Source organism: Gymnoscopelus microlampas (genome assembly GCF_963454915.1).
Source record: "Gymnoscopelus microlampas genome assembly, chromosome: 15".
In the NCBI taxonomy this organism is placed as follows: Eukaryota; Metazoa; Chordata; class Actinopteri; order Myctophiformes; family Myctophidae; genus Gymnoscopelus; species Gymnoscopelus microlampas.
The window spans coordinates 33,671,563-33,689,425 of NC_139952.1; the positions used below are offsets into that span (position 1 = coordinate 33,671,563).

Here is a 17,863-nt window from a genome sequence, read left to right on the forward strand (position 1 = left end):
ACTTATATTTTCCCATTCAATTTCAGATAAGGTTAAATCTAGTTCTTCTTGCCATCTTATTTGTTCTCTCAATTCTTCTGGTTTGTTCTGCCTTTCCAAGATGTTATATAATGCTGAGATTTGGTGCTTGACACTCACACGCTTATACATTTTAACCAGGAACTGTGTCATGGGATGAAAATCGATGAAAATAGTTTTCTTCTGTAGTGCTGTTCTCAATATAGCTTCTGACTTGCAAATATTAAAAAAAAATCAACATTATAAAATCTCTTTGTTATTATCTATAAGTTGCCCAAATATCCTCAGTCCCCTTTGGTTCCAAACTATGAATGTACTTCTAAGCCATACATTTTCTATATTTTGTTGTGGGATCTTTGTAAGGAATGGGAGGAGTTTCTCCATCTCTTTACATTCAGACAGTTCTATAGACCTCCATTTTCCATGTCTCCTCATTTAGCCATGTTTCTATTGTCTGTATTTGAGCTTCATAAAAATAATTTTGTACATTTTTGCCAGTTTAAGTGTTTTCATCTTAACCATTGGCTTTTTACTGTCCCAAATTAATTTAAGAAGCATTCAATCCCAACTCCTGAAGGAACAGAAACAGATTTGGTTTTGTTTTATCAACATAAGCTTGCGCTATTAAAGACTAAAAACTATTAAATGCAACCATAAATGCATAATAAATGTATACGCTAAGATCCAATTCAGGACACTGACAATAGCAAAGCTGAGGTGAATTGTTGCTCTTTGAAGACTGTAACACCACCAATTTAAGTGTCAGGTAACTAACTGCACTGCTTAATCATTAAGCAGTGGCCTTTTCACCATTAAGCCATAATGGTCTGAAGTAAACTTGTGGGATGGTTTTTATAGGGGGGGGGACGGACGGACGGACAGACACATCTTTCACTTTAAAAAAGGAACTCAGTCTGACCACATGGGGAACCTGAAAAATTAGACTGGGAAAAAGAGAAGTGAGGAATGATGGCTTTCTATGTGTAGATGACTTTTATACCTTGTATGTCCAATACCGTTCCTTTTTTATCATTATTATTTTTTTAAACATATTATAGTGAAAATAGCCGATCTACAAGGTCACAATGCATTGCATCGCAAAGTGTTCAACATAAGAATGTGAAATATGGAGATACAAGGTTTCTGCCTGACAGCAACGATATGTAGGTGATATACTTTCAGAGCGAGAAGGCTGTCCAGCAGTCCAAGAGGACAGTGATGGATTGGATACCATTATCCCCAAATATCTATAAACTGCTTTAACCTTTTTTTCTTTTCTTTTTTTAGCATTAACTTTTTTTAAATACATTTTTTAAAATTAGTTTAAGATCAGTGTGTGCTTTCTCAACTTCAGCTTTATTGTCACATCAAGTTTACACTAGGTATAAAGGAGTGTGGGATATTATGTGCAAGATTCTTTACTTTACTTTATTTGTTTATTTACAGTAGACGAGACACCGTAAGAATATTAATGAACAATACCTATCAATGTAATGTAAATACACCGGATTTAGCTATGATAATTTTCATCCGCAGGCCCCACAAAAAAAACATAAAAACAATCAACAATAGATAGATTACATTAAATTACACGAGGAAAACAGAACAGAGATACAAAAACAGAGGTACAAAACAGGTAGAAAAGGTGCAAAGTATACCTATTTAAGGCTAAGACTAAAACTATTTTTTACTTGACTCATTTGTTATAATATTAAAAGTGTTTTAGAGAACAAAATATGGGTTCTATATGTTGCAGTCGCATTGAACAAATAATAAGTATAAAATAAAATAAAAAAAGAACAGTAACACATATAGGCCTACATAAAGTATAAAGGTACAAGGCACAGTACAAAAAAGGCCAAGGCAGAGGGTGTGAAATAGGCCTACATAGAAAGCCAGAGGTGAAAATGACTGCCATTTAAAGGTTTGACAAAGTCATTTAAGTAGGAACAGCCTGGACCTTATATGGACCCATGAGGAACACCCTTAAAAAATATGTGTGAAAACATTCAGGCCTTTATATATATATTTTTTCTAAACAGATGTGTTTAATTGGCAAAAGAAATATATACATTTTGGCAAATCACCTTGCAGCATTAGACTAGAATTGGCCATTATAAACTCACACTAATCACACCTAAGACAAACTCATCAATTTACCATCTCAAATTAACCAGTTGTAGTGTTGCTCATTGTTGTTGTAGCTACAAGCGAAGACGACACCTGCACTTCAGTCTCTAGGTCAATACTGAAACCTGACCGTTTGGGTCAATTAGGGTCAATTAATATAACAACACTGGGGACACACTGCACACACACTGCACACACTCTCTCTCTCACACGCACGCACGCACGCGCACACACACACACACACACACACACACACACACACACACACACACACACACACACTATGGCTTAGAGTATAAGGCTATATTGCTTATAGCCTACAGCCAGCTGCACATCATCTTAGTTTGATTAATATTTTATATTTTAGCGACATTGTTTTAATTTGTAAATAAAAGTCATAGCACACACAATGATGAATTTAGACTTCATTAATACCATTGCCACACCTGCAGGACAGGTGTTGTTCTCGTTTCCCTGCATGGGCCTAGCAGCCAACTAAGTGGCCAGTGCAATCTGACCTGCGCACATCAATCTTAGAGAGTAGACGAGTGTGGCTTTAAAGACGAGGGAATCCCCCAGTTGAGTAATGGTGGCGAGAGGTGAGTGGATGCAGTTATCATGCCAACAAGCCGATTATCCTTCTGAGTCCTCTGTCAATTTATCTGCTCTCATGGGTCGCGTGATCCATCTGGAGACGCTCAGTCCGGCGCCGCGCAACGAGAGCGCAGAGATAGGCTATCCCTCTGTGTCTCAGCAACGAGAGCTTCTACTTGGCAAACTTACTTTAACTGGAAGAAAACGGATATAAAGGATTTGTCTTTAGATATTTTACTTTATTATATTTAACGCATGGATGAAGTTGGAACTTTTGGAATATTGCAGCCGGACAACATGGAATGTATGTTTGCACTAATCCTGAGGAGCATAGCCTAAATGCAATAGCCTACCAGTAATCAAGTAGCCTCAATCAAGTTGAACTGGAAAGTAGGCTATACTACTGTCGCTTTGCTCCGCCAAAGGTGCAAGCCAGGCAGGCTATATTATCTCCAAATGGCCAGTCCCTCAAGAAATACAGACAGACAGAAAGGGGCCAAGGGGAGTCCTGGCAATAAACGTAGCTGGAGCAACCTCCGCTTCACGGGATGGAGGTCTGGATCCCAGGCCTCACAGAAGGCAGGCGGGGATGTGACCAAGACGCTGTTGAACTTGGTCCAGACGCACAACGAAGAATACACGGCAGACCCCGACGGGGTGCTGTCGTCGGTCGAATCGGACATGACCAGCACCAATGCCGGGGTTAACGGCAGTGAGGCTGCTGTGGGTGGTTATCTGCCACCGGCGGAGGAAGAAGAGATCCCAGACGACCGGTCCACATTCTTCCAGAGACAGTTTGGCGCTATGCTGCAGCCAGGAGTTAACAAATTCTCATTGCGCCTGTTTGGGAGCCAAAAGGGAGTAGAAATGGAGCAGGCTCGGGTTAAGTCATTTGGAGTATGGATTATCCACCCATATAGTGACTTCAGGTAACCAAGAGATTTGACTAACCCCTGCTCCCTCTTCATCAGTTGGTTTGTGAAGAAACTTTCCTTTACACCACGATATCATACACACTGACAGCAGTAAGAAACAAGTGGATGACAATGCTAGAGGTGGGGGGTTAATGAGATTATCCAGTGTTAGTGTTAGTGTTAGTGTTAGTGTTAGTGTTAGTGCCAGGGCCTGGTGAGTTAACTCTCCATAAACCTTGCACAAAAGAGATCCAGTCCTACTCCAACAATCAGTGGAACAGTTAGAAAATGATAACTCTAGTCAGCTCAGATGGTTCCAAGAGTAGCAGCTGTTGTCATGCTCATAAAGAACATGATAAGGCGATGAAAGGATTTGATTAGTGATACAGTGAGTGAGTGTACAATATAGAGGACTAGATCATCAGGATTAGCAGTACCCTTGGTGCCTGCATGTCTCTCACCCTCTAAAGCAATAGCAAAGAAATACATTGAACCCAGCATTTCATGACAGCCCCTTTGTGTTACATTTTTGTGCCCAATAATTGCTTGCTCTAGTAGTTTACTTTGCTTTTAGGAGGATTTATCAGAACACTCATCACTTTTGGCAACACAGTTTATGGAAGATTTCTTAGGTCTAGTTGGCTCAGCTTCTAATAATAGATGGCATCACATTTAAACTTTTTCAGGCCTAGGCCTATACCGGAAAGAAGGGATAAATCCATGTAGGGATTATTGCACCCCCATAATTCCATTAAATCTTACTTTATTATATCATAAATACAGAGACAGCTGAGGTGGAGATTACTGCAGGCCTACTTTTCCTTTTATTGAGTTCTCTTTTAAGTGGATGAGTGGAAAAAGCATGTTTTTGCTGATCTTTATTAAAATGCCTTGCTGTTCTGCACTATATGCAATGGCACCCGCTGTCTTTAGTGGCTTGTAACAATGGGTTTGCCAGGAAATAATGCTTAATATCACATTTTTACGCTTTCTGAGCGTTTTTTTTTTGTCTGGGGACTGTTAGTCTAACAATCATTCGTTAAACAATAGGCGTTTCTTTGCTAAATAAGGGCATGCCCTTCAAATGTAGGCGTTTCACTTTTACATCAGTTGGCAAAAACAAGCTTGATCTAATATGAGAGTGACGACACTATCGTCGACTCTCTCATTGTAAGAATGGAATGCGGAAAAGCTCAATGAAGAAGTTCCAATTTGGAACTATAGCCCATAGCGGCAAGATCAAAGCGTGTCATAACTCTCTCTCTATGGGTCTGGCAAAAACGTGCGTGGCTATGCGAAGAAAAGGCCTTTTCTGCAAAATGTGCGCGATTTAAAAAAGATTATTTTCAGCAGCTGAAGTCCTTGTCATTGAGATAGACAGAGTACTTCCGCATTCCATTCTTACAATGGGAGTCAACGCTAGTGTCATAACTCTCTTATACGGCTCTGGCTCCGACATTCTAGTGCTGCTGGGTGCCCTCTGGGCGCCTGCCCACCCTTCACCCCATCCACTTTGCTGCCCATACTGGGGGTGAAGGTGGGAGGGATCATGCGCTCTGAATCAGGTCCGGGCTTTAATTTGTTCCACCATTGGTACCACCACCACTACTGTATACAGTGTACAGTCATGCGTGGTGGACAAGCCAGGTTCAGAAAAGCACTATAATGTTGCAATATTGTGCTAAAAACAACATTAAAGCTTGAAGTTACATTTATTTACAACAAACACAAGGCTGTAACTGTGGGGCTTACAAGACTTACTCGATTTTTCTTACAAAAATTCAAAGCATTTGAGACTTCATCGCAAAACACGGAGGCTATACAAGTTAAAGGTAGGGTAAGTTCTTTTCTTTGGTTAAAATAAGTGTTAAGTAGCTCTATTATGATAGTACTCATTGCTATAGAGTGGAGTCTCCATGTCTCTCCAGCTCTCTACTAAACAGAAAATGCATTTTCCGGTCAGGATACCAATTTGATCCAATCAGGATAGAGAACTCAGACAGGATACAGATTAAACAAGTGGAATTGGAAGTGATGACACAAATAAATGAGCAGACAAAATTGGAACTGGAACACAAAATATATCCCTTACCCTACCTTAAATTAAATGCTATTTAGATATTTTGATTAGTTTAAAACAAACAATGGGGAACTAAATTACACTACAATACATGCCTGCCTGCAAAGCAAACATTGTGCACGACAGTCACAGTGCACACATGCACACAACCTAAGAGTTCAGCACCACGGACAGCTCCATTGTAATTTTGGGGCCTGCTTCAAACAATCCCTCCATTCAACCACTTTGTCCACACCATGTTGGTGCAGCTCAGGGTTGCCTGAGTTACTTAAAGACGGGTGCCGTGATTTTCAGTGACCCCCCCCCCCCTAAAACATAATCATCAGGTATTATGGTTATACTAGGAGGAAGATTTTTTTCAAAAAAAGTTTACAGAATTATGTTTTTATGTGGACACGCCTCCAGTTCATTAAGTATACCTGGTTCTCACCTTAGCACCTCCTCCACCACCTTAGCACCACCCACCTGTCCTAGTCCCTCCTCCTCCTCATGCCCACACCTGTTGTGTTATGATAATGAGGGGCAGGGTATCTTTTTACTGTGTCATTAAAGTGCTGTTTTTCTATTCAGTATTATATATATATAGTATATATATTAGCATAATATTTTCCAATCTTGTAATAAATTCCTTACCAAAAAAAATCTTCCCCAATGTGTTTGTAAAGGTGTCTAGTAACACATCTCACAAAGACTGAAATGCAGTATTCCTAGGAGAATTTTTGACAGCTCCTTAAAGTTGGGGTACCCACCATAACCTTGGTTAAAAAAAGAATTTAAAAAAAATATCAAAATTTAATTCTGTTTTAAGTAGCATGTGAGGGGTCCAACTAGGGTGTTTTTATGATTCTGAATCCATTGCAATCATTTGTTTTGCACCAAAACCACTCCTTGGCCTAAAAACGGCCATAGCCATGTATACTTTTTGTGTAAAAAGCCCATTGAGATTGGGCCGTTTTTAGCCCAAGGAGTGGTTTTGGTGCAAAACAAATGTTTGCAATGGATTCAGAATCATAAAAACACCCTAGTTTGACATCTCACATGCTACTTAAAACAGAATTAAATTTTGGGGGGGATTTTTTTTTAACCAAGGTTATGGTGGGTAGCCCACCTTTAAGGAGCTGTCAAAAATTCTCCTAGGGATACTGCATTTCAGTCTTTGTGAGATGTGTGGCTAGACACCTTTACAAACACATTGGTGAAGATTTTTTTTGGTAAGGAATTTATTCCAAGACTTTTTTTAATATCCCCTGACTAATTGGCATGTTTGACCCTCAAGGTTTCAGCCTCCAAGAAGAAACTCAAAATAGAGAAGATATAAAACACCATAAAAATGAATGTTAATGAAGTTCTATCAACCTCATAGACACATGAAAAACAGAACAAGTGCAAAACCATGGCACCACCTCTTTAACAGAGATATTAGAGCTGTATCATCAGAATAATATAGTATGATGGGCACTCGGGTGGTGCAGTGGTAAAGTGCCTGACCACCACTGTGGAGGCTGGGGATTCGAATCCACCGCGATGCATCCGGACTTATCGGCGTCTACTCTATACAAACACAATTGGCCCATGTTTGGGGTAGGGAAGCCGGGCGGGGAGAGGGATATTTATCACTGCACGTATAGGCCTTCTCCTAAGGGCCGGGGCAGCACCTGTTAGCAAGGAGCGTTGGGCGGGAGGAGTAGGACGGAGGCTCTATGTAGGATACAATAGTAGTAGCAATACACAAATGTGTGTGGGGAAGAATTAATTGGGATAACAATTACATTGGAGAGAAAAGGGGGTAAACCGCAATAGTATGTTCTGTACCACAATCCTGCTTATAACCTTTGGTAGGGATTGAGTTTGAGGGTAATTTGAAGAAAAGCATGTTCATATGGTGTCCATGTGTAACACAGAGGGAGAGAGAGAAACTGACACAGAGAGAGACAGGGAATCCCTCAAGTGACTGCCTAGCTGTAATGTTTGAGTCTATAAGGCAACCTGAACCAGGGTAGGGTAGTAAGGAAATAGCCAGCACATGTCCGTTTCACGGACACGTTTCAAACTAATAGGTCTTCCTCAGCGTTGTCACAACGCTGAGGAAGATCTATTAGGTTGAAACGCGTTCATTGTGTGCTGGCTATTTCCTTACTTTCATGACATTGTTGACCTTAAGACTTTTATTTAACCTGGAATGTTGCGGGCCTTCTGCTTTGCAGTCATTTCTCTCAACCTGAACCAGGGTACCTATGGTGTCTATCTATATCCAGACATTAGAGACTGTGAACATCTTCATGAAGATCCTTATAGGATCCTTATCCCTTTGAACGCTACCATTTTAACCTCTATGTAATACTATACGTATGTATGTATAACTATATTTTATATTTCAGAAAACTCTAGAGCGTGTATCTATTACAATATACATCAGGGGTTGTGGCTGTGGCAGTAATCTCTGGTCTTTCTGAGACACTCTAGCTTGGGACACCAGGACTTAAGGGGTCTACATTTTTAATGACAAGAGTTCCTCTGGTAACAGCGACAGGGTTAGGGTCATTTGGAAATGGGTTGTTGGTTGGACAACACACTGGACTTCTGATTGGATGGACTCTTAAGAGCTTGGTTACAGGCGTACCTTAATAGTGTAATGTCCAATGATTGTATGCCGTTCATTCCTGTTTACTTCACCCTTAAATAATTGGGCAGTGCTTGACCAACAGTGAATAATATATACGTATGCCCATTGGAGAAGTCACTCAATAAAACAAGCGGAATTCAGTAGTAACCCAAAAGTGCCTTAAAATGATGTGGGTGACCACAGTTGGAAAGGAATCACAGACATGCACTTGGTATCTTTCTATTGTCACGTATTACAGAAAATGATGAAGTGCTGTTATAGTGTGGCTCTAGTATGAAGACCTGGGTTAAATGTTAGATGTAATTAACGCCTGAGGCCCGTGCTAAGTGATGGCCACTATCTCCCTTGCCAGGTTTGACCTAAATTGTAATCCTATACCTTCTGTCCTCCTCCTCTGGAGTCGTACACACATTGAGAAGCACCGGGGTCGTCTTAGATTTCGACTATGACTTCCACTAGGGATAAACGGGACAGAGTCTTATAGTGTTTCTATTTTGCACTCTTGATTCAGCCTTTTAAGCACTTTAACTCTGGCAATCCTATTTTGGGCATGTCATTATAGCCAAAAATATTTAACACACTTTCCCCAAATTGTAAAAGAATTGCAGATCTACAAGTTCACAACATCTTGTAACACATGTTGTCAGCTTGTAGTTAAGCTATTTTAGATTTATTCTTTTAAAGGGCTTAAGTGATTACGTTTTGAAACCAGGTGCTAGACTTGCATACTACCTGGATGCCACTACTTGCAATAATAACGCAGTTAAGTGGGATTCACAGGCTTGCTTATGTTATAACAATTATATATTACACACAAATTGATAATAGTAATGGGAACACTAAGGGTCAAAAAAGCCAACTTCAATATGTACTCTCTTTTCTGTCTCACCAAAATAATACTTTAAAAAAAAGAACTACAGATCTTGTGATGGGATCTCATCAGCTGTGATGTCCCCTTCCCTACATCCTACTCCACCTACTTCATGCACCCTCAGACCACACCTATCTTTGAACTTGGCTTACCTGTAAAGTTTCATGACTCCATTGTGCGTGGTTGTGACACTATCGTGTTGACAGAATATGTCCACACAGATTGTCAGACAGTCAAAAAGATATAATATCAACAACACTAGGAACTGGAACTGGAACACTAAAGATTAAGCTGATAAATGGGTACTCTCTCCTGATTGGCTGACATTTTATTAAAGAGCTGGAGAGACAGGGTGACTCCTGTTACTGAGCAAACACTCTAGCAATATCAGAATATAGAGCTTTAACCTTTTAACAAAACACATTTTGTTTTAACCGAAAAATATCACGTATCCTACCTTTAATTAAATGTATTTAAATTTCATTTAATGTCGTTTGATTAGTTAAAACAGACAAAGGGGAACTAAATTACACTACAATACATGAATGCCTGCCTGCACAGCAAACATTGGGCACGACAGTGCACATGTACACAACCTAAGATTTCAGAACCACGGACACCATGGCTTTCATTGTGATCTCATTCTCAAATCTCAACTACTATACCTGTAGTAGTTTCATGACTCTATTGTGTGTGGTTGTGACACTATTGTGTTGACAGAATATGACCACACAGATAGACAGACAGTGAGACAGACAGATAGACCGACAGAAGTAGCCTACTGCAAAGGATTTCTGTGGTAGTTCCACTACAATAGGTTTCACCAGGACAACATTTTGCCATGATGACACACACACACACACACACACACACATACACACACACACACACACACACACACACACACACACACACACACACACACACACACACACACACACACACACACACACACACACACACACACACACACACACACACACACACACACACACACACACACACACACACACTTCTTCTTTATTGGCATAATTTTGCATGTGCAAGTAAAAAAACATGTGCATACAATAGTCAAAAGGATAAACACACCGTGGTCCTTTCATAGATGGTTCAATACACACCAGTAATATACAGTAAAAGTGATATATCTATTCTAGATGATGTTACAATTAGGGCATATAGTTATGAATAGGTCCTGCTATCACTCAGCCTTCTTTTGTGTGAAGATTTTAAATTGTCCTTTGAGACCATGGATTTAAGACTTTTAGGAGCCCATTTCACATGACAGCTGCTGAGTATAAGAATGTGCTCTTGCCCTTACATCTGTTAAATTGGCATCGTACAAAGTCTGTAGAGCTCCATCTGGTGTTATGCCTATGGGTGTCCCTGACCTTCACAAAATAGTTGACTAGATACTTGGGTCATTTTGTTTTGAGTGGTCTGTAGCTTTGTTTTGAAGATTTGGGGTGCTAGAATACCACAATGACATTGTACTGGTGCTGATGATAGTATTTTCAGGGCTCTTTGATCTACCTGAGTCGAGACTCAAGAAATGTAACTTTTTGATTTACTTTTGCTGTGACTTTTAATGTTCTCTCTCGATAATTTGCTGTCTAATATGCAACCTAAATATGTGACTGCCTCTCTGGCTGTGACTTCATAGTTGCCTACCACCACTCTGAGTCCAGTACGGTTGCAGACAAGAGCACACAACGTCTATAACGTGTGTCATGTACATGTAGATGGATGCAGAGGACTAAGATGCACTCAGTGCCGATCTAAAATCAGATTAATTTGCAAGAAAAATGTTCTGGGGTGGAGAAAATATGCATAAAATAACTGAATTTGAGGTACGACACAAACGCTAGGGGGTGGCAATTGCCATCCCCTGGGACCCCAAATGATGCCCCTGCCAACCTCCAACCCTTTTGCTGTGTAGGTTCTACTGGGACTTAGTGATGCTCCTGCTGATGATGTGCAACCTTATAATCCTGCCGTGGGGTATCACCTTCTTTGAGGACCAGAACACCCTGCCGTGGATCTCCTTCAATGTCATCTCCGACACACTTTTCCTGATGGACCTGGTGTTCAACTTCCGTACAGGCGTGCTCGAGGAGGACAGCAGCCACATCATCCTGGACCCCAAGTTGATCCGCCGGGAATACCTGCGCACCTGGTTCCTGGTAGACTTCATCTCCTCCATCCCCGTCGACTATATCTTCCTCATTGTGGACCTTGAGTCTCGGCTGGATGCCACTGACGTGTACCGCACGGCCCGCGCCCTCCGCATTGTGCGCTTCACCAAGATCCTCAGCCTGCTGCGGCTCCTGCGACTCTCCCGTCTCATCCGCTACATCCACCAATGGGAGGAGGTGAGCAGGGCGAGAGAGAGAGAGAGAGAGAGAGAGAGAGAGAGAGAGAGAGAGAGAGAGAGAGAGAGAATGGAGAGAGAGAGAAAAAGTTATTCTTTTTTAATTATAATGGAAAACTGGTAAATTACCAAGGACAGCATTTAAATTGCAGTACAAATAACATGTTACATTACAGTACAAATGAATGAATTGCACCTTACAAATATCATTACAAATCACAGTAATCCAAAAGAATAACCTAAGAACAATGTAATTATTATCCTCTATTTCCACTAGTGGGAGGAGATGTATTGAGGAGTTTGATTGGAGTAGAACAGATTATAGTAAAGAATGGCCGTATTAAACTTGATGGCAGAATAGTGATTTGTTATGTAACAAACAATAAATAAAAGACATCGCGGATTGCAGAGCAAAGCACAGCACAGGACGATTACAGCACAAGCACACACAGTATACTCACACAGAAAGAGGAAGAATGACAGATGGGGAGGAGGGAGGGAGATAAAAATAGAGATTTAGAGAGTGCATAAGATTGATTATTCTAAACAAGCAAAGTAATTTGCCACTCGACTTAATCCCAGACTGACGTCTCATTTGTCCTGCATGTCTCGGTCAGATTTTCCATATGACCTATGACCTGGCCAGTGCAGTGGTGCGTATAGTCAACCTGATTGGCATGATGCTGCTGCTGTGTCACTGGGATGGCTGTATGGCCTTCATGGTACCCATGCTGCAGGACTTCCCTCCGGACTGCTGGGTCGCAAAGAACAACATGGTGGTGAGTAGGGTGTCAGTGACATCACTATGAACCTGAAGCCTGGACACACGAGAGGTTGAACTATGTGAGGATCTTTTTTATTCCCAGTTGCCAAGAAAACCAAGTGCTTTTCATTCAGTGAAACCGTACTTAATATTTTATTTTTCCTCATTTTTTTCCTCCATTTTTATTAACCTTATCTAACTCTTTTTTGTCATTTTACATTTTGAATCTCACATGTTCATCTCTTTCCTTTTTTCTGCCAGTCATCTCACTTCCCTTCTTTTACTTGTGTTTTTCAGAACTCCACATGGCACATCCAGTATTCCTATGCCCTGTTCATGGCCATGAGCCACATGCTGTGTATAGGATACGGTGCCCAAGCCCCGGAAGGATTGAGTGATGTTTGGGTAACCATAGTTAGTATGATTGTGGGGGCCACCTGTTATGCCATGTTCCTTGGTCATGCTACAACCCTGGTCCAATCCTTGGATGCATCACGTCGTCAGTACCAGGATAAGGTATTCATTTTGTAATAGGTTTTATAGCAACTAACAGAATTGCATAGATGTTTGCTGCTGATACATGAGGGATGCTTCCTTTAGCTTCACAATAAAAAATAACATTGTTGACCTTGCCCTTATGACCTTGACCTTTGACCTTTTCAACCCTTTCAATATCACTTCTGGGCAGTCTTCATGATCATTGCCACCATATTTCATGGATTTTTGCCATTCCTTTTGACCTGTTTTGTAAGCAGAGGTAACAAAACATATATAATCAAATACCATAAAATATGCCAATGAATGACACAACAATGATCCAGGTACATATTCCAAACATTTGGACCTATACATGCTGCTTTACCAGTTCAGTTGCTTTAACAGTACTGTACCTTACCAGCATTGTCACATGGGCTAAAATGTGCTAAAGGCCCAGGGTTGTTTTTTGCATTATAGCTTTAATTGTATAGATCTGTTGTGTTTGTACCTTATGCGCAGGATGTCAAATTCCTGGGGAATATACTATATATTATCTAATGTGCTTTGATGGCCTTGGTTTGACCCTTTACAACAGGGATATAGGCAAATGGCCTTACCTTGTTTTGGATCACTGCTCCCTAATGCCCATTACAAATTAATTCTGTAATCCACTTAACATGGAAAATAATTAAGTTGTAAATAGAATGAACATTTAAAAACAAAACAGTGCCAGGGAATAATTAGTTCACACTAAAAAATGCTACATGTTAACACCATGTGTGTTATACAAGAGTTAATTAAACAAATGCACACGAATGCACCAATGGTACAGGAGATAGAGCAGCAATCTGGGAGCCATAAAGTACGGGTTAGATCCCTGCAAAATCATTTCTAAGTCTCTCTGTCTTTGAGTAGCACACTTGGACGCCTTTGATCATTACAAAAGGTTAATCATCTCTTTGGGGGGAGCCTGCAAAGCATTCTCTCCAAGTTTCATAATAATCTGCCCATACGTTCTCAAAGTTATCTCTTGCTAACGAACAAACCCACTTACTCACAAACCAACAGACTGGACCAATTACAATACCCTGCCAGACATTGCTGCAGAACACCTGACCTTGAAAACAAAGTGTAGCATTTTCTGAAAGAACTGAAAGTAACCTAAGTTATTGGTTATCAGAATGTGAGCACTGTTTTATTAATCTGAAATTGCATATTTTGTTAATATACACTGTACAGTACATAAGTCAGTTGAGCCTTAATTATACTTACATATAGATCACCAGTGCGCAACTACATATAAATTAAGCATTAACCATGTGTTACACACAATTGTTTTCAGTATAAGCAGGTGGAGCAGTACATGTCATTCCACAAGCTGCCAGCTGACATGAGACAGAGGATTCATGACTACTATGAGCACCGCTTCCAAGGCAAAATGTTTGATGAGGACAGTATCCTTGGAGAGCTCAGCGACCCACTGAAAGAGGTCTTTTACCCTTTAAAGCTATGGTTTCAAATGTCATGCAAATGTCACGCACGCACGCACACACGCACGCACACTCGCACACACGCACGCACACTCGCACGCACGCACGCACGCACGCACGCACGCACGCACGCACGCACGCACACACACACACACACACACACACACACACACACACACACACACACACACACCACTCTCCTTCTAGTGGTTACATTATGCTGCACACATTATAAAATGACAGACGAATGCCTTGTCTCCATTAGACACAGTCTAGTTGGGGTGAAAGACCACCATCTCGCATTGTCATTTGTTTTCTTGGTTGACAGAACAAAATAAAGATAATTTGATTTGTGTAACTGTTCTGCCACTTTTGTAATCTTCAAGCTGTAATATCACACTGCTAGCTTTTCATTAGCCAAAACTCATGTACAGCAGAGGTTTCATTTAGTTTCCCAGCTCTTGCTTGGCTAGATTGTAAAGACACTGGATTTGAGTAAAACTTGCTACATCAGAGGCAACCCCTGGCCAGGTGAAATAAGACAATACAGGTGATGTGTCATGTGTCATTAGCTTAGGTGTTAGGGAAGCAGACCTGTGTCTGTTTTAACGTAAAACCTTTAAAGACCAGACTAGACCAGCTGTGTGTGTGTGTGTGTGTGTGTGTGTGTGTGTGTGTGTGTGTGTGTGTGTGTGTGTGTGTGTGTGTGTGTGTGTGTGTGTGTGTGTGTGTGTGTACATGTATGTGTATGGTTTGTAAAGATGACATGCTTACTGCTATATAGCTGTTCACTGGCCAGCAGTAGAAGACAGTGGTGGTACAGTGTTAAGTCAACATTTTCTGGATGGATGAAGATTTCTAACCTGACATTTCTTCTAAATGCATCTTGTCTTCCCTTTCTCATCTTTAGGAGATAGTCAGCTTCAACTGCCGTGGGCTGGTGGCCAACATGCCACTGTTTGCCAACACCGACCCTCATTTTGTGACAGTGATTCTCACCAAGCTGCAGTTTGAAGTCTTTCAACCTTTGGATGTAATCATACGAGAAGGAACCCTGGGCCGTAAAATGTACTTTATCCAACATGGCTGTGTGACTGTCATGACGCGTGGCGCAGTGGATCTAAAGCTCAGCGATGGATCCTACTTTGGGGGTAAGTAGTCCGTTTACATTTTTGCCTCCAACAACAGCCGTAACTGGAGGCATTATGTTTCCATGTTGTCCATCCGTAAGTACAATTGTACCATCGTTGTAAACATGACACCGGTATCTCAAGAACCCTTTGAGGGAATGTCATCACATTTGGCACAAACATCCACTTCGACATAGAAGTAGGTGGTCAAAGGTCAAAGATCAATGTGACTGTGGCCTCTCAAAACATGTTCATTCAATTCCTTCAAAGTCTTCATTCACTACATATACTATATAAGTCCTATGTACATAGGTCAGTTGAGCCTAAAATATTACGGTTCCCCTGGCAGATTGCTCTGTATACCATGTATACAGTAGATCTCCTTCCATATAGTGACTGTCTTCTCTCTGTGGCACAGAGATATGCCTGCTAACCCAAGGAAGGCGAACAGCCAGTGTGAGAGCAGAAACCTACTGCCGCCTGTACTCCCTGAGCGTGGACAGCTTCAATGAGGTTCTGGAGGAGCATCCGTTGATACGAAGGGCATTTGAGAGTGTGGCTGTGGACCGCCTGGACCGGTGTCCAGCACGACGCAAATCCAGCATTGTCCCCCCCACCCTCCTCATCCATCAATGAGGATGGACAGACAGAACAGTGGAGAACACCTTGTAAACAGTTTCCAAGGCTGTGTCCACTGCAAGGGAATCCCTCTTCTCTGCACTGGGTTCTTTATCATGTTCTTTTCATTAAAAAGAGAATATGCTGATGTGCATTGCCGACAGTCATTAAAGTCCTTTGCTTTTCTTTTGTTAATGCTCTGAGCGCCATAGCAAAGATGTTCAAATATGTGTAACTTTTAGCATAAAAATACTGCTTTCTACAGTTGCTTCACTAATGACATAGCCTATAGCAACGGTAGTATCAGAACCAGCTCTGTTTAGCACGACACCTAAACACCCAAAAATTTAGTTTTTGGTGGATGTCTTAAGCCTGATTTATACTTTGTTGCACGACAGAGCATAAATTAGGCATCAATGTTGTTCACTAGTAAAAGTTCACACCTCTACTGATGATTTAAATGATTTACTGATATGTGAATGGAATGCAAATGTAGGTGAGGTGAGGAACCCAGGGAAGTACGAGACTCAGGGTGAAGTCTCTGTTGTGGGCAGTCACTGCGGCTCCTTTCTGACCCCACCTGTGTTCCTAGAGAGAGAGGGATGAGGGTGAGAGGAACGGGGGAGAGAGTGAGGTATAGAGAGCAAGAAGGACAGGGTAGAGAGTGAAGGGTAGTGCGACAGGGACTGGGTAGAATGGTATGGGTGGGGGGTGGGGGGGCAGACAGGTACTGTATTTATGCTGTGGTTATTGCAAACAGGTGTCTGGGAGATGTAGACTCCTGAACTTGAGTTGTCAAATTCATTTTGTCACATTTTGAATGCCTATGCATATTTAATTGTACGCCGTGCCGCAAATAACAGATTTTCAGCGGATAAAAGGCAATGCGTCGAAAATCCGTTTTTTGTTATGGTTTCTTGTTTTCAGACATGTTTCTACTGCTGAGTTTAAATATAGGCTTAACTCATGTATGATGGACATAATGGTCAATTTTACTTTGCAAAGGCCCCTATGATTCTTTTTATGGACTGAAAGTTAACATGGTCTTTAATGTTTTGACTGAAAAAAGTGTCATTGAGAAGTTATGTAGGTTATTGTTTTCTTATTTTCTGAAATAAATAGCTTTTTGGAGCCACATGCAAGAGCTCATAGAGGTAGCAAGCAAGAGGACACGCTGGAACATTTAATCACAAAGCATTAAATAACTTTTTAAAATGATAGTTCAATGATAGGTACAGATAAGCTGCAGTGGTGTAATGCTTGCAAGGTTCAGATAATCTATGAGCACAAAGACATGGTTTACAAACAAAGCTAGCTCTTATACCTTTTGGGATGCAGCAAGGCAAATGATGCTTTACATACAATTTATTTAACAACATTCTAAGACCTAAAGCAATAAAAAGAAAATGTCATTATGTAATGCACATTATTATTATTAAATTATTAAATGTAATCTGAGTTCATATGAGTTTTTTAGGTTGTTCACTCAAAAGATGGAATTTCACTACATTGTGTTTGCTGGCTGCCACACAATGCCAAAGATCTGTATGTTCTTCACAAAATCAGATGGAAACATCAGAATGAGATTATCACCTGTAGACTGATAAACATTTGTGTAATAAGACTATATTGACTGAGCCAAGCAACCGAAAGGTCTCTCATCACTGTTTCAAACCTTTTTGTGTTTTTAGTATAGTCTTTTCATGGATTTGTAGTAGATTCAATTATTCAAATACAGACTGATAATCTCAGGTAATTTTAGGTTTTCCCTCCATCATAGCCTA

At 40.8% G+C, this 17,863-nt stretch overlaps 1 protein-coding gene across 1 annotated transcript; it reads left to right on the forward strand.

Annotated features, from left to right (window-relative positions):
- Positions 1-3,522: 3,522 nt before the first annotated feature.
- hcn3 (hyperpolarization activated cyclic nucleotide-gated potassium channel 3) lies at positions 3,523-16,097 on the forward strand (the record flags this gene model as incomplete). The annotated part of the gene is made up of 7 exons (XM_084080443.1): positions 3,523-3,671; positions 11,170-11,602; positions 12,219-12,380; positions 12,662-12,880; positions 14,184-14,330; positions 15,242-15,482; positions 15,880-16,097. Exons 1-7 carry the CDS (start codon positions 3,547-3,549, stop codon positions 16,095-16,097), a joined length of 1,545 nt encoding a protein of 514 aa, XP_083936569.1. The 5' UTR covers positions 3,523-3,546.
- Between the last annotated feature and the right edge of the window lie 1,766 nt (positions 16,098-17,863).